Genomic DNA, 23,263 nt, shown 5'->3' on the forward strand with positions numbered 1-23,263 from the left:
GTCACAAAGGGTCTGCGGCTTAAATTATATTATAACCTGATCCCCAAGCACTGCCCAGGGCTGGGTGAGGGCGGCAGTAGGAGCTATAGACAGAACAAGCACAGGACCTCACTAATCCACACAAGGCAGAAGGAAGGGCAGGGGTTGCTTAAAAAGAAAAAGCAGAGATTCTTTAAGGATGGAGACAAGACATTGCCTCTTTTCCTCCCACCTCCACCTCATAAAGGATGAAGCTGCCAGAGCACTGAGACCCTAAATCTCTCTGGCCATCCTTCCCTTGGGGCCTGGAACCTATTTATTAACTATGACAAGCCTGGGCAGCTCCAGCTCTTAGACCATCCAGTTAATTTTATGTTACACTTTCAAGTCTGAAAGGTATTATTAAACATTAGCACACTCCATTATCAGTGTGTCCAAGGCTGCAGAGGACCCTTCTAACTCCTAAAGATTAAGTGTGACCCATCCACAAGGCTGCTTAACCCTAAGCCTGAAAATAACTCAATTCACCGTGTGCTCAGCAGTGAATTCCCAGCATGGCTCATCGGTCAGGCTGGCCACAGTCATAGGAGCAGCCATAAAACCCATATCCTGGGCACCTTTTTATGCCATGGGCAGCCTCACAAGCATCCTCCAGTGACCCTTTCCTCCCCTGGCTCCTGAAAACATTGCCCCACTCACCCAATCATGCACAGAAAGTGGTCTGTTTTAGAGGTAGAAGTGGAGGTCCAGGGAGGCAAAGGGAATTGCCCACAGCCACCACCAGGGCGCTCCTGCCACCATAGACCACAAAGCCTCTTTCTGGCTCCAAGTTGTGTGTTCACCAGAAAGTACAGAAGACAGAACAGGGCAGGGGAAAAAAGGAAGTCAGACCCAGCCCTGTATCCCCATCCCATGTGAACTAAGCGTCTCCCTTGATGGAGTTTTGGAATGCACCACTCTTCCTTCCAAAAACTCACCAAGCCCCCACCCCAGCCCCCACCCTCTTCCTGGAAGTTGCTGTGGTCACAGAATCAAAGAAGTTTCCTCTCTGTCATCCATTTCAAACAGATTCTGGGTGGACAGCCAAAAAAAGGCTTGAGTGTCAACGGGGGTGGAGTGGTGCACACACACAAATTTACCCATGACTGGGTTTTCTCTTCTGTAAAACAGGGTAAGAGCCTGTACTTCACAGGGGTATATCTCTTTACGATTAAGTAAATTTAAGCATATAAAGCAAAGAATAGAAGCTGCCACACAATAGCTATCTTAACCAGCACACACCAAAACTAGACCCCTAGCTTCTCTCCAGGGCAGTCCTGGGTGGAACTGTGCAGGGTGCACCACAGACACGCCTCCCACACCACCTCCAGCTGAAGAATGGCCTTAGGACCCTTCTCCTGTGGACACGTTCTGGCCAAAGCACACGCTTTAGAAAACTTTTTTCTTTAAAAAACTTTCATAATAAAGTTTATTACCTAAACTGGCTGTAAAAAATATAAAATAGGATTCTGCACAGCAGAAAAATAAAGCCAGAGACCCTCCCCCAACCCCTGGTTTGTGCAAAGATACTGGGTGTATGTAAACATGAGGAGGTAGGAGGTGTGGGTTCAGGTCCCGGCCCAGATACAGTTAAGCTGCTACAACGTCCAGGGGGACCCAGAGGGAACACCAGGAGGGAAGCATCCCCCCAAGAGGTGAGGAGAGGTCTGAGGCCTCCTCTCCAGCTGAGAGCGGGAGGAGTCGCGCTCCCACACCCGCTCCCTCCAACCCAGGCGGGGAGGGCATCCATGTGGTTCCAGTCAAATAATAATAATTAGTTATAGAAAACAAAAGGGCGCCCCAGTTAATGCTGCGTGCACGGTGGGCGCGGGTGGTCAGATCTGGAAGGGGAAGGAGCTCAGGTAGTCCCGGAGGACAGGGTTGAGAGGGATGCGTGTCAGGTTCTCACGGCCCACGGTGGCCACGATGCGCTGGCGGCACAGCTCCTGCAGCGGCCGCACGCGGCGCTGGCGCAGCGGGGTCCCCAGCATGCGACGCGGCGCCGCCACGTAGTGCTCCAGCAGCTCGAAGAGGCAGTCGAAGCTCTCGCGGCTGCCGTCCAGGTGGAAGCGGCCAGCCTGGAAGTGCACGCGGATGCTCGTGGGGCCTGAGGCCATCTTCACGCTGAGAGTGAAGAAGCAGTTCCGCTGGCGGCTGTCGCGCACCAGGAAGGTGCCCACGGGCTCCGCGCGCAGCCGCTCGTGTGCCCCGTGCACACTCAGGGGCCCCCAGTAGAAGCCGCAGGCGTCGAGAAGCGCGCTGGTGCGCGTGATGCGCCGGTAATCGGCCTGGGAGCGGAACGTGCGGAAGTGTGTATCGCCGGGGGTCGGTGTCGGTGCCGCCAGGCAGGGCCGCGGGCGCACCGGAGCCGCGGGAGAGGAGGAAGAAGAAGAGGAGGAAGGCTCTGGCCGCCGTCGGGGCTCTGGTGCCGTGGAGATTGCATTGTCAGCTGCCACCTGGTTGTGTGCTACCATCCTACTCGAGGGGCCAGCTGGAGGGGTGGGCCATAGCGTCCGGGGTTGCGCTGATGGGGAGACAGAGGCAGTGAGCCAAAGCGTCCCGCGGAGGCCGGGGCTGGGCAAGTGAGCGGCCGCGAAGCAGCGAGGGAGGAATGGGGGCTCATCTAGAAAATGGTCTCTGTGGTCCGCCAAGCCCTTCCAGGCAGTGGGAGTTCAGGGGGCGGGGTCCGCCTCCGGGTAGCAGAGAGGGGGGCGTGGAGAGGTACCCGAGAGCAGCCCGCTCAGTCTCCTGCCGTCCCGGCCTCGGCTCGCCGCCCCGCGGCCGCCGCCTGCTGGCCAAGCCGGGATTGGCGCCCGGTCTGGGAGATAGGGCAAAGGCAGCAGAAAAACTACACTGCGGGTACTTCGCGAGCGGGGGGCTGCCCGCACGCGGCCGGCGGAGTCTCGAGGCCTGGCGGCTGCGACCCCACCACACAGCCAACGAGCCAGCCGGGCTCCCGCTCCCGGATGCCGGTCCTTTCCTCCCTTCTCCCTCCCGCCTCCTTGCCCAGTGCCCGGCTCACCTGGCGGCGGGGCGCCGCGGGCGGGGCGGCGGGGCGGCGGGGGGCTCCGGGGCCGCTCTCGCGCATGCTCCGAGGGCGGGAGCCGTGCAGCTGCCACGGCCGCAGCTTGCTCTGCTCGGCGCCCGCCCCTGCACCGGTCTTTTAAACGGCCTGAGAGGGGCGGGGTCCAGCAGCGGAGTCCCGCCCCCTAGAGCCCCGCCCCCAGCGGTATATTTTCAGTTTCTTTTTCCGCGGCGGCGCGGGTCTTCACTGGCCCTAATTGAGCTCACCCAGACCCTCCCGCCGGGGGCCCTCAGATACCCCAATTTTGTCTAGAAACTGTCCTAACGCCGCTGCAGCTGGGGGCGTTAGCCCGGACCCTGAACCTTCGGGCCATTTCCTGGACGTCCCCTTCGGACCTGGAGACCGCACTTTTGCCCCTGTTCCTTTCGGTCCGGGATTGCTCCAGCCCGGCTCTTCGGGATGCTTTGGACTGGCCATGAAACCTACCTCCTCTCAGGGGTCTCCACACCCATCTGGGGCAGAGCTCTCCTTTACTGCCCTCGAGTCGGATCCCTCCAGGAATCCCTAGGAGGTCCCCGCAGACCCTGAGATCCGACCTGATCCCTACACCGGCTCTCGGTCCCAGCTTTGCCGCAGACCCGAAGGGCCTAGAGCGGGGGGTGGGGGTCCCGGACACCTCAGGACTGCTCCCGCCCCTCGTAGTCCCGGAGCCTGGGCAGACTACTGCTTTTGGTCTTGGCTTGGGCTTCCCAGGAAGCGGCAGCCTGACCACAGGCTTCAGAAGAACCCTTCGGCGGGGCGGGAGGGGCGCCTCGACTCCTCCGGCTGAGTTCCTCGGAAACCGGGCGGGGCAGCACAAGGTCCCCGGCGGCCTCAACCGCTCCCCCTGTTTCCACTGCAGAATCGCTGGGGAAACCGAGGCCTGGGGAGGGGCTGTGATATTTGGTGGCTAGCAAATTGGAAGCTCTGGACCTGGTTCCCACCTGCCCATTCTCACTTTGGGGAGAAAAGCAGCTGGGCGCTTCCAGACGCACTTTGGAGAGTGATGCAAAAATGGTACATTTGCAGATGTGGTGATCAAAAAAGCAACTATCCTGGCCCTCCTCTCGCCCTACTCCTACCTTACAGGTTCCCTTCCCGCTGCTCCGTCCAGTACCTGCCCTTCACACCCTCCCCTCTTACCCACCCACCCCCCCGCTTGGGATGGAAGGGGGAGTTGGTCAGGGCTATAGCTTGTACACGTGTGTGATTTAGTGCTCTGACTCGGAAAGCCACAGAACAGGTCCTGGCTAGTGAGTGTATTTTTGAATAAAAGCGGGTAGGGAGCCGGAGAATCAAGGGGCACACAAAAGATTCATCACGGGGTGGGAGGGGTTGGGGGGGGGACTTGGTGATCGGCCTCACGCTGGCACACACCGCCCTCTACAGACGACTGTCGAGATGCAGCCCAGACGGCTCCTTTCCCTAAAGCTCTGGTGCCGGGGGCCTTCTTTTCACCTCTTCAGCCCCAGAATGCTAGGGTTCCTCCAGAATCAGCCTGGCTTAGGACCCCATCTGGTCCCTTTGTGGCCAGGGCTGGTGGTAGTAGTCGCTGATGTGGCTGTTTTGGATCTTGTGTCTGCATGCACATGTGTGCCAGGTGGTGATGCACAGCCAGGTATGCACCAGGAATCAGATGCTTGTGGTCATTCTAGAGACACTGACTGAGCCCCCGCGGGGGGCCACACCCTGTGGTGGAGGGTTGATAAAATACAAAGGTCAGGCACTCCGGCTCATGCCTGTCATCCCAGCACTTTGGAAGACTGATGCAAGAGGGTTGCTTGAGGCCAGGAGTTTGAGACCAGACTCAGCAACATAGCAAGACCCCAACTCTATAAAAAATAGGAAGAAAGGGCGGTGCCTGTGGCTCAGTGAGTTGGGCACCGGACCATATAACCGAGGGTGGCGGGTTCAAACCCAGACCCAGCCAAACTGCAACAACAAAAAAAATAGCCCGGCATTGTGGCAGGCACCTGTAGTCCCAGCTACTCAGGAGGCTGAGGCAAGAGAATCGCCTAAGCCCAGGAGTTGGAGATTGCTGTGAGCTGTATAACACCACAGCACTCTACTGAGGGCGAAAAAGTGAGACTCTTGTCTCTACAAAAAAAAAGGGGGGGGGGAATTAGCTGGGGGTGGTGGCGCACACTTGTACTCCCCACTACTTGGGAGGCTAAAGCAGGAGGATCATTTGAGCCCAAGAGTTTGGGGCTGCACTGAGCTATGACGAGGACAGTGCACTCTAGCCCAGGTGACAGAGTGAGACCCTCTCCAAAAAAAAGGAAATGCATATGTATGTATATACACATATACGTGTGTGTATGTGTGGACTTAAAAGCCAGACTTTGGATTCAGACCCAATTCTAACTCTGTAACTTTCTATTCTGTGACTTTGAGCATGTGGTTAACCTCTGCCCTGGGATCTTCTTCTGTGAAATGGGGATAATCCTTGCAGGATTGTGATGGGGATTAACTGTGGGTAACTGTGACCAGGTGCTTGGAAGAGGCCCTGCTATATAATAAGCATTCAGTAGGTGTTCACTGCTGCTGCTACTGTTCTCCCGAGGGTACGTGTGGGTGTGGCAGTGCCTGAAGACATGTGGCTTTATCCCTCCTGTCCATTTTAGGAGTACTTCCCCCAAGGAGTACAGGCCAGAGAAGGCATGGCAGGGGGAGGAAGAGGAAGAAAAGGAGGAGGGGGAGCAGGGCTTTGGGGATATTAACTAGGTACATATGGCCACCAGTGACCACCATGTACAACTGTGGTTTCATTTTCTGAAGTCCTGAGTTCAAAATGAAACCAAATCCAGATGCCAAAAGAGAAAAAGGAAATATGCTGATTGACAAGCATCTGGTTCTGGGCCCTTCTCCCCGGGAAGCTGGATGCCAGCTGGCAGGAAGCCAGGAGGTGTGGCGTCCTTAGGAGCACAGACACCACAGCAAGATAGGGCCAGGTTCTGACTCCAGACCTTATGCTTCCCAGCTGTGTGTCCTTGGGCAAGTGACTTGCCCTCAGGGGCCTTCATTTGCCCCATTTGCAAAGCAAGCATGGGATGCTTTGCACCTCACACTGCAGCAACACACGCAAAGCCCAGAGCAAAGCGCCAGGCCCAGAGTAAGTGCTCGGCACACGTGACTTCTTATCACAGGGTGGATGAATCAGCCCTATTTCCACAACTTGCCAGAGGACAGCCAGTGTGGGACAGTTGTCCACCATGGCTCTCCTAGTATCCTAGAAGTGAGGGGCCCGGTTAACAGCTAGGGAGGATAAAGGTCATGGTCCATGGAGCTCAGTTTTTCAGTTTCTCTTTCCAGCTTTGGTGACATCTTGCTGGGAAAAAGTAGCCCCAATCAGGGAATGTAATCCTGAAACTGCCCTCTGCATCCGACACTCCTCAGTCCTCCTTTTCCTGTATGTAAGGTTCCCGTGGGAGTCTGTGCCCCTGGGATCCCTGAGCTATGGGGCTCACATTGTCAATTCTGTTATTCTCTGGTCTGGATTTAAATCTGTCACTTCCTAAGTGTGTAGCCTGAAGCAAGCTTCTTAGCTTCTCTGTGCCTCAGTTTACTGGAAGAGGTAGTGACATATCTATTTCACTTCTTCAGTATTTAAATTTTATTCAGCAGGTATTTATTGAGTGCCTACTGTGTGCCAGGCACTGGGAACTTAGGGGTCTTCAAGCAGATGTAGAGGAGTCAATGAATTCACACACCAGTTCAGATCCAGCTAAGTGCTATGTAGGAAATAAACAGAATGGAAGGACCAAGTGTTTGTGGGGTGAGATAAGGCAGTTAGGAAAGCCTTTTGGAGGAAGTGACATTGGCAATGAGATCTTTCTAAAAGTGGGGTGAAGAGGACCCAAGGTAGAAAATAGCCAGTGCAAAGGCCCTGTGGTGAGGGTGACTGACCTGCATGCAGATCAGAAAGGAGATGAGGGCCAGACATGGTGGCTCATGCCTATAGTCCCAGCACTGTGGGAGGCCGAGGCGGGTGGATTGCCTGAGCTCGGAGGTTTGAGACTAGCATGAGCAGGAGTGAGCCAGAGTGAAACACGGTCTCTACCAACAACAAAAAAAAATGCCAGGCATCTGTAATCCCAGTTGCTCAGGAGGCAAAGGGAAATAGAATCGCCTAAAGGAAGAACAGAAAAAATAAAAAATTTTTAAAAACTTCAAACAGAGAAGAATGAACAAGCCAGCCAAAATTGAAAATTAAAAAAAAAGAAAGAAGAAAAAAGAAAGGAGATGGATTTATAAGTTGGTTTAGAGAGCAGGGGATGAGTGTAGGGGCTGGCAGAGGTCTGAGTAATCAGGAAGGGGCTTGTTGGGCCATGAGAGGGGTTTGGATTTTACTCTGAAAGGGTGGGACAACCATCAAAGCCCTGAAAATTGGGTATGGAAAGACCTCTGGAGGTTGGCCACGGTAAACTATCATAGTGGCGTTGAGACACACCTCATGACTATTCTTGACCCCTCAGGTGTCCCTATACCATCCCCTGAAATGGGAACAAAGATTGTCTTAGGGAACATCTGGGACATTCAGATTTTGGAAAGAGAACTCACTGCTTGGGGAGTCCATACCCAAGTTCTGGGTCAGTCCTCGCTCCCTGGGAGACCCTGGGAAACAGATCTCCATTTGCTGAGCCCCTGCTGCAGGCCAGGTGACGGTCTTTTCTGTATATTATTTTAGTTCATCTCTTCTGTGGTCATGTGAATTGGAAATTGTGCACTGCCATTTCTCATAGGAGGAAAGCACGGCTTGAGCAGTGGATGGAACTTAATAAAGGTGTTCCAGGGTGCCCTGGGGCTTGGTGTAAACTGGCCTGAAGGCCTCGGTCAGGAGAGGTTGCTTGCTGTGTGGGGTAGAAGGTCCCTCCTAATCCCGAAAATATCATGTGTTTAGGTGGGTGAAGGGGTGCCCAGCTAGGGGCACCAGGTCCAAGCTAGAGGTCTGAAAGACCAGAGAGTGATGACATGAGCCAGTGGACAGGCCAGTCCTGGGGAGACTTAACCAGAATGTTCCTGCAGGCTCTTTGTCTCCATGTAACAAGTGAAAAAAGAAGAGGTTAAGGGAGAGATGTGTGTAGTCGCTAGTACTGACTGGCTGGCAGAAAGCTGTCACTGTTTTCATGTTAACAGCTCCAAAATGGGGGTAAGGGATTGAAGGCAGGAAAGTGGACTTCTGAGACCAACGGAATGACTAGACCCCCCACCCCCCGTTTCCAGTCCTAACCTAATCTAGTGACCCACAAAGCCCAAGCAGGGAAGCCCCAGCCAGAGCAGTTCACACCACCCCTCACCCCATAGGTGATGAATTAGGTGCCAGCAGCTGACAAGCAGTGCAGTTACCACTGGCAGTTGATAAGGAAGGGGAGAAAGAATTTGCAAAAGCCATGAAACTAGACTTGAGGACTGACACACAGCAGGTGGGGACCAGTTAGAGCCTGGGCAGGAAGACCCTCCCGTCCCCAGCCCCTCACTGTGACCAGCAGGAGTCTCAACATGTGCCGTGATATGGATAGCCTGGTGTCTACAGGCGTGATACGGATAGCCCAGTGTCTATGGGCGCTGGTAGCACCGCTGGAGCCTGCAGGTTGGGGGAGGAGGTCATTCTTGACTGAATTTTAAAGGACAAGAAGAATCTCGGCAAGGGAGGGAAAGAGAGGGTGCCTGGCACAGGAAGGCAAGAATTTGAGTTTGAGGACCTGAGGAGCACGTGAGGGGCTGGGTAAGCATGTCCCAGCCCAACCATGATGGTTACAGGAAGGACTGGTCTGAGGGAGGCAGCAGGCTGGGCTGGCCTCTCCCTGCCCTGGGGTTCTGAGTCCCTCTGGGGAAGGTCTTCTGGATCACCTTGCCCAACCAGCAAGCCCAGGGAGAGGCTGACGTTAGAGTCAGCACGCCTGTACTGTCTCTTCTCAGATTCAACAAGGCTCTGCTGAGCAACCACTGGATGTGTCGTTGATGCTCATTCCTCTTTTTTCTTTAATTTTTCATCTCCTTATTAAAATAATCAAAACATTTCCCCTCCCCAGGGGTAGCCCCAAGAACCAGCTTAGTCCTAGTCCTCCCAGACCTTTTCCTATGCACTTATACGCATGTATTTTGATCGTAATGGTAGTGTTGCTTTGTACAGAGCTTCCCTGCCTTTCTCCCTCCTGCCCTTTTCACCTGACAGCATATCCTGACAATCGGCATAGGTCATGTGCATAGATTAAACCCATTTTTCTTAAAAACTGCAGGACCGGCGGCACCCATAGCTTAGTGGGTAGAGCACCGGCCACATACACCAAAGCTGGCGGGTTTGAGACCCGGCCCAGGTCAGCTAAAACAATGACAACGGCAACAAAAATAAATAGCCGGGCATTGTGGCAGTTATCTGTAGTCCCAGCTACTTGGAAGGCTGAAGCAAAAGAATTGCTTAAGCCCAAGAGTTTGAGGTTGCTGTGAGCTGTGACATCACAGCACTCTACCCAGGGTGACAGCTTGAGGCTCTGTCTCAAAAAACAAAACAAAACAAAACTGCAGGACCTTCCTCAGGATGGCCGTTTAGCCATTACCTGTGGCTGGACACAGAGGTTGTTTTTGCTCTTGCAAACAAGGTGGCCCTGAGACTCCCTGAACAGCCTTGTGCGCACATGTATAAAGTGCGCATGCACTTTAGCTGTTGGTAGACGCTGCCTTGTGCCTGCAGGCCTGTGCATGTTTACCCCCCGCAACAGCATTCAACAATGTGTTTCCCTGTCCCTTTGCCAGTACTTATTATCAAGCTTTTCCATTTTTGCTTATTTGATGGGTGCACAAGTGGCATCTCATTGTTGCTTTAATGCATCATCTCCTCCCATTGATTTAACAAATATTTACTGCGCTCCTCATGTGTGTCAGGCACTGTGCTGAGTATTAGATGCAGTAAAAACAAACATGACCCCTCAGTGATCTTCATAAAACAAGGGATGCAAAATAGGCTCAGAAAGGTCAAGAGACAGGCTGGAAGTCACCCAGTGAGAGGATGTGGGAGCTGAGATTTGAATCTGGGCCTGTGTGGCTACAGAGTTGGAGATGTTTTTCCTCTTGAATCATCCCTCAAATGAGCATCTCAACCTGTGTCTGCTCTCCTCCCTGGCTGATTTTCCCTCCACCCTTCAACCCAAGACCACTGGGTTTTTCCTTAGTGACCACTTGGGCCTGCAGGAGTAGCAGCTCCCCCTTCCCCTAGGTGACTGGGCAGACAGTCCCACCACAGGCCAGGCCAGGCTTCAGTATTTCTCACACCTTGTTTCATTCCAGTCACCCATTTAAATTAAGTCTCTCTTTTTTTTTGAAACAGAGTTTCAAGCTGTTGCCCTGGGTAGAGTGTTACGGCGATATAGCTCACAGCAACCTCAAACTCAGGTTCAAGCTATCCTCTTGCCTCAGTTTTTCTATTTTTAGTAGAGACCTGTGAGCTCACGAAATCCACCTGCCTTGGCCTCCCAGAGTACTGGGATTACAGATGTGAGTCACCGAACCCAGCCTCAGTGGCTGAATTTATCATATGTCTCCCTCATTTCCTGGATTTGAGTTTGCAGCAGACCTGCCCATCTACTCTTCCCCCTGCCCCCAGCCCAGCAGGTGAAAAGAATAAGTCTGTGGTCAGACATTTCCCTCTTGTCATCGTGTGTCTGACTAAGAGGGCAGTATGCACAGGCGAGTGTGTACCTGCACATGTGTTTCACGTGTTTCAGTGTGCGGGGCGTGTGTGTGTGTGTGTGTGTGTGTACTTAGTGTCCATGTGTGAATGCAGGTATCTTTGTCTGAGTGGGTGTGAATGGCTTTCTTTCTTTCTTTTTTTTTTTTTTTTCTTGAGACAGACTTTCATTTTGTCTCCCTGGGTAGAGTGTCGTGGTGTCACAGCTCACAGCAACCTCCAGTTCCTGGGCTTAGGCAATTCTCTTGCCTCAGCCTCCCAAGTAGCTGGGACTACAGGTGCCGGCCACAATGCCCGGCTATTTTTTTTTTTGCTTGTCGTTGTTGTTTGGCAGGCCCAGGCTGGATTCAAACCCACCAGCTCCGGTGTACATGGCTGGCACCCTAGCCGCTGAGCTACAGGCACTGAGCCTGAATGGCTTTCTTTGTACATGTGACTGGGTATCTGTGTGCTGGTGCCACTTTTGTGTGAGCATCGGTTTCACCACATATGTGACCCAGTCCATCTGCTCATAATAAAGGATCTTCTGCCTTCAGTAACCATATAATAAAAGGACAATGCCCAGGGAATAGGGAGGTCCATTGGTGAGTGAGGCTCAAAGTCCCTGACCACACCTCTAACAATCTGTCTGTGATTCCTTTTCCATAATATGCTCCCCAGAGGGAAGAGCCTGCAACATTTCCTTACTGTGAGGGGAGGATAAAGGGGCCCAAGGAAAGGAGCCTGGCATGGACTATTACACCAGGTCCTCTGCTGGGTACCTGCAGGAGCATTATTATTATTATTTTTTTTTTTTTTTTGAGACAGAGTCTCACTTTGTCACCTCGGTAGAGTGCCATAGCATCATAGCTCATAGCAACTTCAAACTCTTGGGCTCAAGTCATTCTCTTGCCTCTGCCTCCCGAGTAGCTGGAACTATAAGCATCCGCCACAACACCCAGCTATTTTTTTTTTCTTCTGTAGAGACAGAGTTTCATTTTGTCGCCCTTGGTAGAGTGCCGTAGTGTCATAGCAACCTCCAGCTCTTAGGCTTAGGCGATTCTCTTGGCTCAGCCTCCCGAGTAACTGGGACTACAGGTGCCCCCCCGCAATGCCCAGCTACTTTTTGTTGCAGTTTGGCCGAGGCTGGGTTTGAACCCACCACCCTTGGTATATGGGGCTGGTGCCCTACTCACTGAGCCACAGGCACTAACGCCTGGCTATTTTTAGAGACAGGGTCTCCCTCTTGCTCAGTTGGTCTCGAACTCCTGAGCTCAAGCAATCCATCTGCCTCGGCCTCCCAGAGTGCTAGGATTAGAGGTGTGAGCCACCGCGCCAGGCCCAGGAGCATTATCTTAATGGGACCCCTCAAGGGAGACACTGTCAGCCTCCCATCTTACAGACTTGCTTGATGTCACGCAGCTTAGATCCAAAAGAGGATCTTCCACTGAGTCATTCCTTCAGGCCACTGCCAGGCCTGGCTCAGCAGAACTCAAAAGTCTTGCAAATCTCAGGGTTCCAGAAGGCCCTTCCCAATGCAGACACCCCCATCCCCCCCCCTTCTCTACCTGTCACCCCATTCCTTCAGCCCAGATGCCAGGTGAAACACAAAAGAAACCCCAGCAGCCACGCGTCTGGTGCAGATGCTGAGAGCCTGTAAGACCCCCAAGACATGATTGTGACCCCGTCAGACAGACAAGACAAGCGAGTCCCAGAATAGACATGGCTAGTCCAGAGTTTCCCAGCTGGGAGTGCAGGAGCCAGGGAAAACTTGAGTCTGACCCTAAAACCAAGACTGACAGGGTTGGAGGTCAGAAGGTAATTTACCCGAGACTTCGACCATTCCCAAATCCTTTTATCTGGCAGCTAGCGCCCCTTCTTAAAAACTGTCTAGCACTTTATGTGCTGAGTTAACGGAAAAGGTTCACTGAATGCCTGCTTGTGCCAGGCACTGGGCCTAGATGCTTCACACACACGCCATCTCATTGACTCCTCCCTGCCCCAGCAAGAGCACCTACACCCATTTTGTGGATGAGGAAACTAAGGTTTTCTCACAAGTAATTACTGTCCACTTTACTAATTCAATTGTAAGTTACATGGGTTCAGGGACCATTATCTGCCCTCTTGGACCGCAGCCTAAAGCTGGTGCTCTGTGTTTGCTGCAGGAGGAATGAGGAAGGCAGGACACGGGGACATCTTGGGAGGAACCTCCGATCCACCTGTCATGGAAGATCCCCAGGGGTACGCTGACACAGGCCACCATCTTGCCCTCTCCTCTGCCCCCTCCTGCCCCTGCAGTCCAGTTTCCATGCGGCGGCCAGTGCCATCTTTGAGGACACACAGCAGACCCTGTCATCCATCCCGTGAAGACTTTCCCATGACTACTTCACATTGAGAATAACGTCTGAGCTCTTCCCAGGGCCTGTAAACGCGTGTGGTCTGGCTCCCACCCCCTGCTTCATCACCTGCATGTCACATGCAGTTACTCTGGTCTTTGGAACACAAGCTCTTTCCCTCACTAGGGCTTTTGTACATGCTGCTCTAGAGGGACAGCGCCTTCCTGAATTGCTCTGTGTCACCTCACCCCACACCCTTGATACAACTTGTCTTAACCAGAAGGGCCTTTTGTGTCCTCTGTGTGTTCCCAGAGCCTAGCATAGCCCCTGAACAGACCTGGTCCCGTAGTAAAAAGTTTGTTGAAATGGCACCTTTGAGGGACTCTCTTGCTTTAAGGCTCAGAGAGGTGGATCATCAGCCAGGATCCAAACTCGGGATGCTCTAGACTATAAAATGCACATCCCTAACCTCTCTTCCTGCCTTTTCCTACCGTGCTTTTGGGAGAGATACCCATGGATCTGTGGGCACCACATGGCAACACATAAAGCAAAGGAACAATGTTGCCCATCCACTTCCAAGGCTTCTTGGCATCGCATCCCCATCCACTCCTGCCCCTGTGCTGGCAAAGACTCTACGTTTTCATACAGTCCCATCACAGGCCTGTCCCTGCCCTCTAGGTGACCTCTTTTCACTGTTTTCCTTCCTACCCGGGACCCCAAACATATGTGACATAGAAATCAAAATGCCAACTCAGATAGTTTTCCAGTGTACAAGCTTTAATCAAAGTTGCATAGAAATCACCATAGTAACATGTTCCTGCAAAAAGATTGACTTTCTCCTAGTATTCCACTCACGATGGCATCTCTCATTTGGTGAACACACAGGAACAAGCCAGGGAGTGCCGTCTCATCACTTGTGTCTCCGGCCTAAGGGAAAGGAGTGGAAAAGGGACCTTTAACAGCTGGGCACTTCGTGAAGTCACAAACTCTCCTTTAGGTCTAAGAATGGGGGCATTGGTAGAGCTTTTATCAACGTCCTTTAGATGTGCTCCACCCATTCATTAGTTCACTCTATTCCATATTTCATTATCCCATCAGTTCACTTTGCACCAGTCATTCATCCAGTAAACCTGTCAAATTCATCATCCACCCATCTACCCGTTCACTAAGCCAACTTATCAAGCCAACCATTAATCAACCATTCAGCCATCAAAACTCATATCCATTCAATTCATCCACCAATCATATCCTTCTAAGCAATGAAATCAGCCATCTACCCAGTGTATTGATCCAATCCCATTTACCTAATCCATTACCCATCCATCTCCCTAACCGAACTTCTATTTCCCTCAACATCCACCCACTGTCTCCACCCATCCATGCTTCCATCTAGCTGCTCATCCTCCCATCCTCCCAATCAACCCATCCAATTTAAAGAACCAGTTCAAAGCATTGTATACATTAGTCTACCATTGTTTCTCTTTCCCCCCTTCACCTCTGCCTATGGTTCCTCTGTGACCTCAACCTCACTGGCCCCAGGGCCAGCTGTCCTGCTCCCTTCCCCACCTGCATGATGCGTACCTGGGCTCTGCCTCTTTGTTTTATACGCCTGCTGGGTCCTCTTGCCCAGCTTCCTCTTTGCCTTGCGTTCTAAAGTCTTCCTGTTCCGGGGGCAGCTGCTGCGATGGCTGGTGGGCTGCGAGGAAGAGCTGGAGTGCGCGGTCTGCTTGTACTGCTTTGGAGACAGCCTGGGGCTAGGACTCCGGTGGCTGGATGGGCTAGCGGCCCTGGATGGGCTGTGGGGCCTGGGTGGGCTGCACTGGCCAGTCGGGCTTTGGCTGGAGCTCCGGCTCGGGCTGCAACTCTGGTTCCGTCGGCAACTCTGGCTGCAGTTCTGGCAGTGAAGGCTGCAGTTACACTGGCTGCAGGTGTGGCTTTGGGGCTGAGAATTGCCATGGGGCTGGGTGTGGGTGACAGGAAGGTTCTGCATCTTGGTGTCCATGGGAGGCCACACTTGGAGGGGCAGAGGCCTCCTCCTCCTCCTCCTCTTCCAGCAGGCCCAGCTTTACAGAGGCCCTGGCAGCTCCTGTTTATATAGTTGGGGCTGATTGTGATGGCACAGCCTATAGGGGTGTAAGAGATGCAACCCAGCCAGAACAAACGCCTACCCTCGCCCCCTGGGCGGGGCAGCTTTCAGGGCACCTGGGGGGAGTCCCCTCTGTGGGTTAAGAGTAGGGACCCTTGGGTCAGAGTGAACTGAGTGAGTGGAATCCACATTCCAGATCTGCTTCTATCTCGCAAACAGCCCTGGGCCTTTACCTTCCCAAGCCCTAGTTTCCCTGTCTTTGTGGAATGGGAACAATAACTGTACTTCATGGGGACATTAGAAGAATTAAATGAGAAAATCTATGTCAAGTGATTGGCTTGGGCCCAGCCCACAGGAAGAGCTCAGTAAATGTCAGTCACAAGCACACGTTTTCTCCTGTCACCTGGGCCTCTTGGGTGATAGTAGTGCAGCCTTGACCCCAGCGAGGTGAGAGGGTGGCAGGTGGTCTTTAAGGCAGACGATCAGTGCCAGATTGCTATGGGATAGGTGAGGAATTTGTCAGATGGCCCAGCGGATGAATGAAAAGAGTAACTAAGTGGACCTATGGGGGATCCTGGGGCCTGCCTGGAAAGCCCACCTGCCCAGCAGAATTTAAAGTCAGGACATGGAGAGACAGATTCAAATCCCACTTTGCACTGATGTCCAGCCTTGGCTAGATCATTGTGGTTTTTAAGGCTTTCGTACGTGACAAAGGAGGTGTCTCTCCTTTCCTGGTATTCTTTTGTGTGCCTGAGATGCCTGTGAAGCCACAGGAGGCCCCTGGAAACTCATCTTCCTCCTTTCAGTTCCTGCCTCCTGACTCTGCTTCCCTCCCTGATAGTGGAGCTGCATTTGAATCGCACTGCCCTATTCGGACAGCCCAACACCTGGGGAGAAAGCCCATGCTTGTACTTGAGCACCAGGCCGGTGTTCTGTCCACAGCCATCAGCCCCTCCCAGGCCTCGCTGATGCCCTTAGGCTTAGCTCTCGGCAACTCTCAGCCTGCGCTCCCCTCTTCTACCTCCTTGGAACTCCATCTTTCCCTACCTCCCCTCCCAAGCAGGTCCCCACCTCATAGACCTCTCTTATTTCCCACAGCATTACCTCTGGTCATGAAGAATTGCTATCACCCGCTTTGATCAAAGTTTATTCTTTGGGCAGCTCCTGTGGCTCAAGGAGTAGGACGCTGGCCCCATATACCAGAGGTGGTGGGTTCGAACCCAGCCCCGGCCAAAAAAAAAAAAAAAGCTTGTTCTTTAATAAATATGTCTGATCACTCACAATGAAAACCACCCTCGTACTCCCCTACTTCCTATTTGTATGGGCTCTGGCCCCTCCCTTTCCAGGCAGCTTTGTCCTTGAGCCTCACAGTGACCCTGTAATGGACCATATGGAGGCCTCCCAAAATGTGTATCCACATCGTAACACCTGGAACCTGTCAGTGTGAGCTGATGTGGAAAACAGTCTTTGCAGATGGCTTTAAGCTAAGAATCTCGGAATGAGAGCATGCTGGCGAATGTCCTTGTAGGAGCTACAAGAGGTGACACATGGAAGAGGGACCACATGCAAAGGGAGGCAGAGAGGAGGTATGCAGCCACAAACCAAGTGCTGCTGGAGCCTCAGGGAGCTGGAGGAGGCAGGAGGGATGCTCCTCTAAAGACCCTGGAGGGAGCATAGCCCAGCTGATGCCTCCGTCTCCAGAACCTTGAGAGAATAAACTTCTGTTCTTTTTCACCACCAAGTTTGTGGTACTTTAACACAGCTATCCTAAGAGACTAATGCACCCTGTGAGGCAGGTATGGTTATTACGTTTATAAGGAGAGAACAGGCTCAGAGAGGTTGAGTAACCAGCCCAGAGTCCTACAGCTAGCCAGTGGCCAAGTCAGGATTTAAAACCAGGCATGCCCTCCTTGTCTGGGCACTAGGATCCACAGGGATTAGAGGGCATGGCGGCTCTGGTTTTGTGGCCCTGTCTGTGCAGGGCTCAGCTGGTCTGGTTGTGGGGAGTGTGCCAGGTCATGCTGTGAAGACTATCTGGGCCTCTGGACACCCTCACATGGCCCCCATTCCTCCACTGCTGACTCCCCACTTTGCCATCTGTGAGCGCACAGTATAGCCACCATCATCTGCTATGGCCTTTCCAGCCCTCCCAAAGAGAATTGCCCTGAGAGCTCTGCCGTAGGTGGTGGCATACCCCTATGACTGTGACCTATCCTCTTAGGACTGTATTTTGTTACCACCAGGCCCCTTGGGGGTTGGTACAGGGTCTCGCCTACAGCAGGGCTTCCACCTGTATTTGCTGGGCATGTGGATGGCCAGGTGGACATTTGGACTTTAGCAAAAAGATAAAGCTGGAGGCTAGTCACAATGGCTCACGCCTGGCATCCTAGCACCCTGGGAGGCCGAGGGGATGGATTGCTTGAGTTCAGGAGTTTGAGACCAGTCTGAACAAGAGCAACACCCCATCTCTACTAAAGATGGAAAAAACTAGCTGGGCACTGTGGTGGTCACTGTAATCCCAGCTACTTGGGAGATTGAGGCAGAAGAATCCCTTGAGCCCAGGAGTTTGAGGTTGCTGTGAGCTAGGATGTCACAGCACTCTAGCCTAGGGCAAAAGAGTGAGACTCTGTCTCAAAAAAAAAAAAAGACAAAGTAGGCCCACTGAGTCACTTGTGACAGTGGCCAAAGGGGCCAAAGGGCATCTTGAGCCAGCAGAGGCCTCCCCCTTGCCTACTACTGCCCTCTGCCATCTGCAGGCCCAGCTGTGATCTCACCTTCAAGTAGCCCAAAACCCCACTCATTCCTCAAACAGAACCCCTAGAGAAATTGAGGGCATGCTGGGAATGCTGCCCTCCCTTCCCTATCCCCGCCGCCCTGACAGGGATCCTTCTCGGGCCCAATGTGGATGTCTGGAGCACTGCAAGGAAGCAGGACCGAGATCGTGTTTCTTTTTATTTTTTCCTTTAATGTATTTTTAGCTTTTAAATTTTTAACCAGGAATATACAATCAAGTTACCCTAAGAGTGTGTGCTTCCTCCTTTGTCATTTCTTCTGGGGAGAGGGGATGAGAGACCCAGGGGCCAATGGGTGGCAGACACATGCCAAGGTGCCTCCAGAAGGCACGCTGAGCCGGGCTCTGCACCTGCTTGCAGCAGCCGCTCCCCAATGCCACTTCCTGTTGCTTTCACAGGGGCATTGTCTCTGCTACTGGAGCTAGACCCCTTGAAAAGGGCAGGAGTAGCTTCCAGGCAGAGCACAGACAGTCACAGAAAGTGTGGGTGGCAACAGAGGAGTCAGTGCTAAGAAGGAGCTGGGCCCAGCTCCACCTGCAATGGCTCAGCACCTCCTAGTAGTGTCAGGCCCTGTCCCCCGGACACCTGGTGGAGTCTGTGACCCACTGGAGACCTGTAGGCTGAAGACAGCCCCGCAGCCCAGCAGAGCACCTATCTCTCTGGGATAGGAGGGAGGCAGCTGTGGGGAGTGAGGGGCTGTGAGGGTGGGAGGCTGAAGGTCACACACCTAGGTTGAACCCAGGTCTACTGAATTTCCAAGCTAGTGCTCTTAAGACTAGTTAGGGCAGCAGGACAGTGAGAGGGGCTGCGCTGCAGGAGATCCCACTGTCCTTGTGGGTGATCTGTGCCTTGTCTGCTCAGGCTTGGCAAGGAGTCCCCCCTGCCCTGGAGATGGGACTGGGGAAGAAGATTTCTGGTCCAGGCTCACCACATTTTCTACACCCAAATGGAGAACCTCTAGCTGGGTGTCAGGAACAAGGTCACCAACCCCTGCTCTTCAGCTTCCCTTGGCAGCCGGTTGCCCTCCAGCCCCCCCCCCACCATGCCCCCAGGCAGCCACACCCGTACATGCACACAGTACCAGAAGGGAAGGGCTTAAGGGAAACCAGAGACCAGGAGCCTCCTTGGAGACTTTTTATTGACTCTTTTCTGTAAGTTCTCACTGGACACCCCTTCCCAGGCCGTCGTTGGGGTCAGGAGTGTGTCTTCTTGGGTTCGGGGCTCTGCTGGGCTGCGGGGCTGTCTTCGGCCTCTTCTTCCTGTTGCTCTGACTCCATCAGTAGTAGCTTGCCCTGCACCGGGAGCTCCTCTTCCTCCTCTTCCTCCTCCTCCTCTTCCTCCTCCTCCTCCTCGTCTTCCTCACCCTCTGACGACAGGGAGAAGTTATCTTGACTCACACAGGCCACAAGCTTCTTCATGGAGGATTCGTGGCCTTTGCCGTGGCCGGTGCCATGGCCTGTGCCGTGGCCTGTGCTGTGGCCCGTGCTGAGCTTGGCACAGCGGGAACCCATCGTCCACTTTGCCTGTCTCTCTGGGATAGGAGGGGAGGCAGCTGGGGGGGTGAGAGGGGCTGTGAGGGCGGAGGGCAGGGCGCTGACATCACAAAGGCCCCTGGAGCCCACCCCCACTCAGGGACCTGACCCACCAGCCACAGGGCAGGGCAGAAAGGCCAAATGTCAGGCCGGCTGGAGGCCTGCCTCTGTCTGCCTTGTTTGCCTTGGCTAAAGTCCACTTTTAGCTGGAATGAGAGTTGGGGATGGAATTCTGAAAGCACAGACTCCTCCCATCCCAGAAATACCCAGCTGAGGAGAGTAGTTGACAGTTTGCAAAGATAGAGTCAGAACAGCGGCTGCCTGTGGGTGGGGGTACCAGGGATACCTCCATAAACCTAAAGAACTCTTGTAACTCCTTGGGGGGCCTGAAAGTATAATCCTCTGAAATCTCTCCTTGGAAGGCTAAGAATTTTGGGGTCACAGGTCTCTTTTTTTTTTTTTTTGCAGTTTTGGCCGGGGCTGGGTTTGAACCCACCACCTCCGGCATATGGGGCCGGCACCCTACCCCTTTGAGCCACAGGTGCCACCCACACAGGTTTCTTTTGAAGACATTTGGAACTGCCTCTTTGCAAGTTTGCACCCACCTGTATGGCACAATTTTAGCATGTGGATGGGGGGAGTTTAGGACCATTGTTTTAAATTTGGTCATTTCCAAACACTAGGAATCCACTTTCCGATGGGTAAATCTGATCTGGCTGATTTCCTGCCCTCAATCCTCAGTGGCTATGGGAGGTTGAATAATGAGCCTCCAAGATGTCTACTTCCTAATTCTGGAAACTGCTAATGTCACTGAGGACCCTGAGATGGGAGATGATCACAAGAGGCAGATTTCAGGCAAGGGGTAATGTGATCACAAACCAGGGAGCACAGGCAGCCAGCAGACACTGCAGAGGAAGGGTGAGGGTTTTCCCAAGCCCCCAGAGGGAGAGCAGCCCTGGGGCCATTTGCTGGCCAACAAGGCCTCACAACAGCCTGCCCCTACTTTATTCATCTACTCCTTGCTAACCTATTCCTTGCTGGATCACGCCAGACCTGCTCCCCACTGTAGAGCTCTTCCCACAACCAACCAGCACTCGCATCCAAGGACTTTTGTGTGTGCCACTGAAGATGTATGGGGTGGCAAAGAGCTTTGTGACTGAATTATGGCTCAAGCCTTGGGAAGGGAAGCCAGCAGTAACCTTTGACTCAACCTCTTTCATGGAGTGGGATAAGGATCTTCAGGTGGAGCCCCTGACTGGTTACAGTGCTGGGGGTGGGAGATGTTGAAGCAGAATAGTCTGGTAGTGTGGCCTTTGAAAGGACACATGGAGGATGAGACAGTGTTACAGGGTGACAAGCCAGGTGCACTCAGCATCCACGCCCCACCCACCCCTGGTCTCAGAGGGCTGTAAGGCTGCGTCTTGTCCACCCCCCAGGAAAGCCAGGCTGTTGCCATTTGTGCAAAGATGACCCTGACAGCCAGGGAGTTTCTTGTCAAGCTTTATTTGGCAGGTGACTTTTGCTTATTTTACTCAGATCTTGTGGATTCTTGGGCAACTCGGGGCTTAGGTATCTGAAGTGGAGGAGTTGCTAAGGCCTCAAGGGTGTTTCTCGGGCAGGTGACTTAGCTTCCAGCTGGGGGTGGTGGGTCAGGAAGGTTAGTAGCGTCTTCTACATCTTCTCCTCCTCCTTCTGCAGCCTTTGGGGAAAGAAAGTTCTGGTTGTGGAAGGGTAGGGGGTTACCTAAGGAATCTGGGTGGGGCTGGGGGCTCCCCCCACCCCTTCCCCCCAAGCTATGCTGGCACAGATGCAAAGGGCCTGAGGTCACTAGGGACGCAGGGAGGGAGGGGGTGCAGCAGGCAGACCTCTCCTCCTCCTGTGCCTGCAGCTGCGTCTCCTGCGCCTCCGGCAGGAGCGGCGCCGCCGTCTGTGGATCCGGTACAGTCTCCTCCGAGAGCAGTGCCTGCGCCTATAGCGGCGGCCTCGGTAGGTCCTTCCATAGACCTCAATGCTCTCTGGGCTCTGGCCCTCGTCCTGCCCATGCCCTTCTTGCCTGAACCCCTGGTTCGGGTGTTCGCTGGGGCTCCTCACGCGGTACCGGACCATCGTGCAGGAAGGTGAGGTGGCTCCTAGGCTGAGGCTGCAACTGTCCTTGGGGGTGGGGAGGAGGCCCGAGGCCTGCCAACCTGCTCTTGGTGTTGGTGTTGGTCTGGTTTGCAGGGCTGCATGGGGGCTTGTATATAAAGGCGGCCCCCACTGTGACCTGGCAGCCCCGCCCCCTTGTTCATTGTCCCCACCCTGCCAGCCGCCCCTGCAACCTGGAGGGTCCTGGCACACAGCTGGGGGTTGGGAAGGGCAAGAAGCCCGCCTTTGCCTTGCTAATCAAACATGTCCCCACTCTCTTGTAGCTGGTGGGACCTCAGGTCACAAGGAAGAGTGCCAGCATTTTACTGCCAGGGTGCCCAGTGGGTGGGCATTCTCTGTCATCCAGCAGAAGCTTCCCCACCTCTGTGCCCCTCTCTTGTTTACATGGTGCTGACAAACGTGGGCAGGACTTCCTTCTGTCCTCACATCTTGCTGTCGATAGCAGCAGCCCCCATTATCTAGTAGTTACTGCACACCAAGCATTGATTTGTCTTTTCCCACAAGTTCACTCACTCACACCTCACTGTTATAATCTGCTCATGGTCATTATACAGACTAGGGGACAGGCAGGCAGGAGTGCAGAAGACTGCCCCTGGCTTCAGCCCAAACCCTTCACCCCTCCCAGGCGACAGCCCTCTTCTTCTCCTCTGGCTCTGACTGCCCATATCCTGGGCAGCTTCTGGGCCTTACACTTTGATGATTCCATTAAAGTCCAAAAGCAGAATCACAGCTACTGAAAAACTGGCTTCCCTTTTGCAGATGGATGGGAGGATGTGGCAGGCAGAATCATGCCTCTCCCCACCACCCCACCCTCACTTGGCCCCATCTTAATCCCCAAATCTGTGACTATGTTCCCTTATGTGGCAAAAGAGACTTTGCAGACGTGATTACACGAGGGACCTGAGAAGGGTAGGGCCTCCTGGGTTACCTGGTTGGGCCCATCACAACCATGGAGATGGAGGAGGCAGGTGAGGGAGCTGTAGGAGGGACACCAGAGGATGCTGCCCTGCCGGCTTCACAGATGGACAGGCCACAAGCCAAGGATTGTGGGAGGACCCTAGAACCTGGGAAGGAAGGACATGGGTTATTCTCCCTGAGGACACCTGGATTCCAACTCCACAAGACTCCTTTTGGACTTCCGACCTACAGAAATATGAGATGATAAATCTGTGTTGTGTGACGTTTGTGGTAATTTGCCACAGTGGCAATAGGAAACAAATGAGGGCTTAACCCTCAAATCCTTGCTGGGGGTGCGGGGGGTAGCATTGCCACCCCCGCGGTGTTTATTTTATATGCTGCTTCCTCTTTGAGGAAGAAGGAAATTTACAATGGCTCTCAGACTCACTGAGGGCATTTGTTGAAAATATGAGGGCCCAGGCTTTCCCCCACGTCCTGCTAAGTCCAATCTCCGTGACTCGAACTTAGGGACCAAAACAGAATTTAAAAAGTGCACCCAGGGGGCTGCAAATTCAGCCGGCCTCTGTTGTCCCCGTTCTGCAATGGCTGGGGCTGTGGAGCACCAGGGCTATGATTTAACTCAGGTTCTGAGGCTCTGTGTGCTTACCTGGAACTGAGGGGCTGAATATATAAATGGAAGTCACAGCCATGACATTCTCGAGTTGCTGGG

The 23,263-nt window shown here is 53.5% G+C and overlaps 3 protein-coding genes across 3 annotated transcripts; all 3 read right to left on the bottom strand.

Moving 5' to 3' along the window:
• Positions 1 to 1,426: 1,426 nt before the first annotated feature.
• On the bottom strand, positions 1,427 to 3,129 carry SOCS1 (suppressor of cytokine signaling 1). The gene is made up of 2 exons (XM_053557568.1): positions 3,041 to 3,129; positions 1,427 to 2,542 (listed from the first exon to the last, which is right to left on the bottom strand). The coding sequence occupies exon 2, from the start codon at positions 2,490 to 2,492 to the stop codon at positions 1,854 to 1,856; it is 639 nt and encodes a 212-aa protein (XP_053413543.1). The 5' UTR covers positions 2,493 to 2,542; positions 3,041 to 3,129; the 3' UTR covers positions 1,427 to 1,853.
• Positions 3,130 to 19,152: 16,023 nt separating this feature from the next.
• On the bottom strand, positions 19,153 to 19,549 carry PRM3 (protamine 3). The gene has a single exon (XM_053554807.1). The coding sequence runs from the start codon at positions 19,468 to 19,470 to the stop codon at positions 19,153 to 19,155; it is 318 nt and encodes a 105-aa protein (XP_053410782.1). The 5' UTR covers positions 19,471 to 19,549.
• A 1,600-nt stretch (positions 19,550 to 21,149) lies between these two features.
• On the bottom strand, positions 21,150 to 21,597 carry LOC128562066 (protamine-2). The gene is made up of 2 exons (XM_053556663.1): positions 21,357 to 21,597; positions 21,150 to 21,190 (listed from the first exon to the last, which is right to left on the bottom strand). The coding sequence occupies exons 1-2, from the start codon at positions 21,595 to 21,597 to the stop codon at positions 21,150 to 21,152; spliced, it is 282 nt and encodes a 93-aa protein (XP_053412638.1).
• Between the last annotated feature and the right edge of the window lie 1,666 nt (positions 21,598 to 23,263).

The sequence above is a fragment of the Nycticebus coucang genome, chromosome 12 (assembly GCF_027406575.1).
Source record: "Nycticebus coucang isolate mNycCou1 chromosome 12, mNycCou1.pri, whole genome shotgun sequence".
Lineage (NCBI taxonomy): Eukaryota > Metazoa > Chordata > Mammalia > Primates > Lorisidae > Nycticebus > Nycticebus coucang.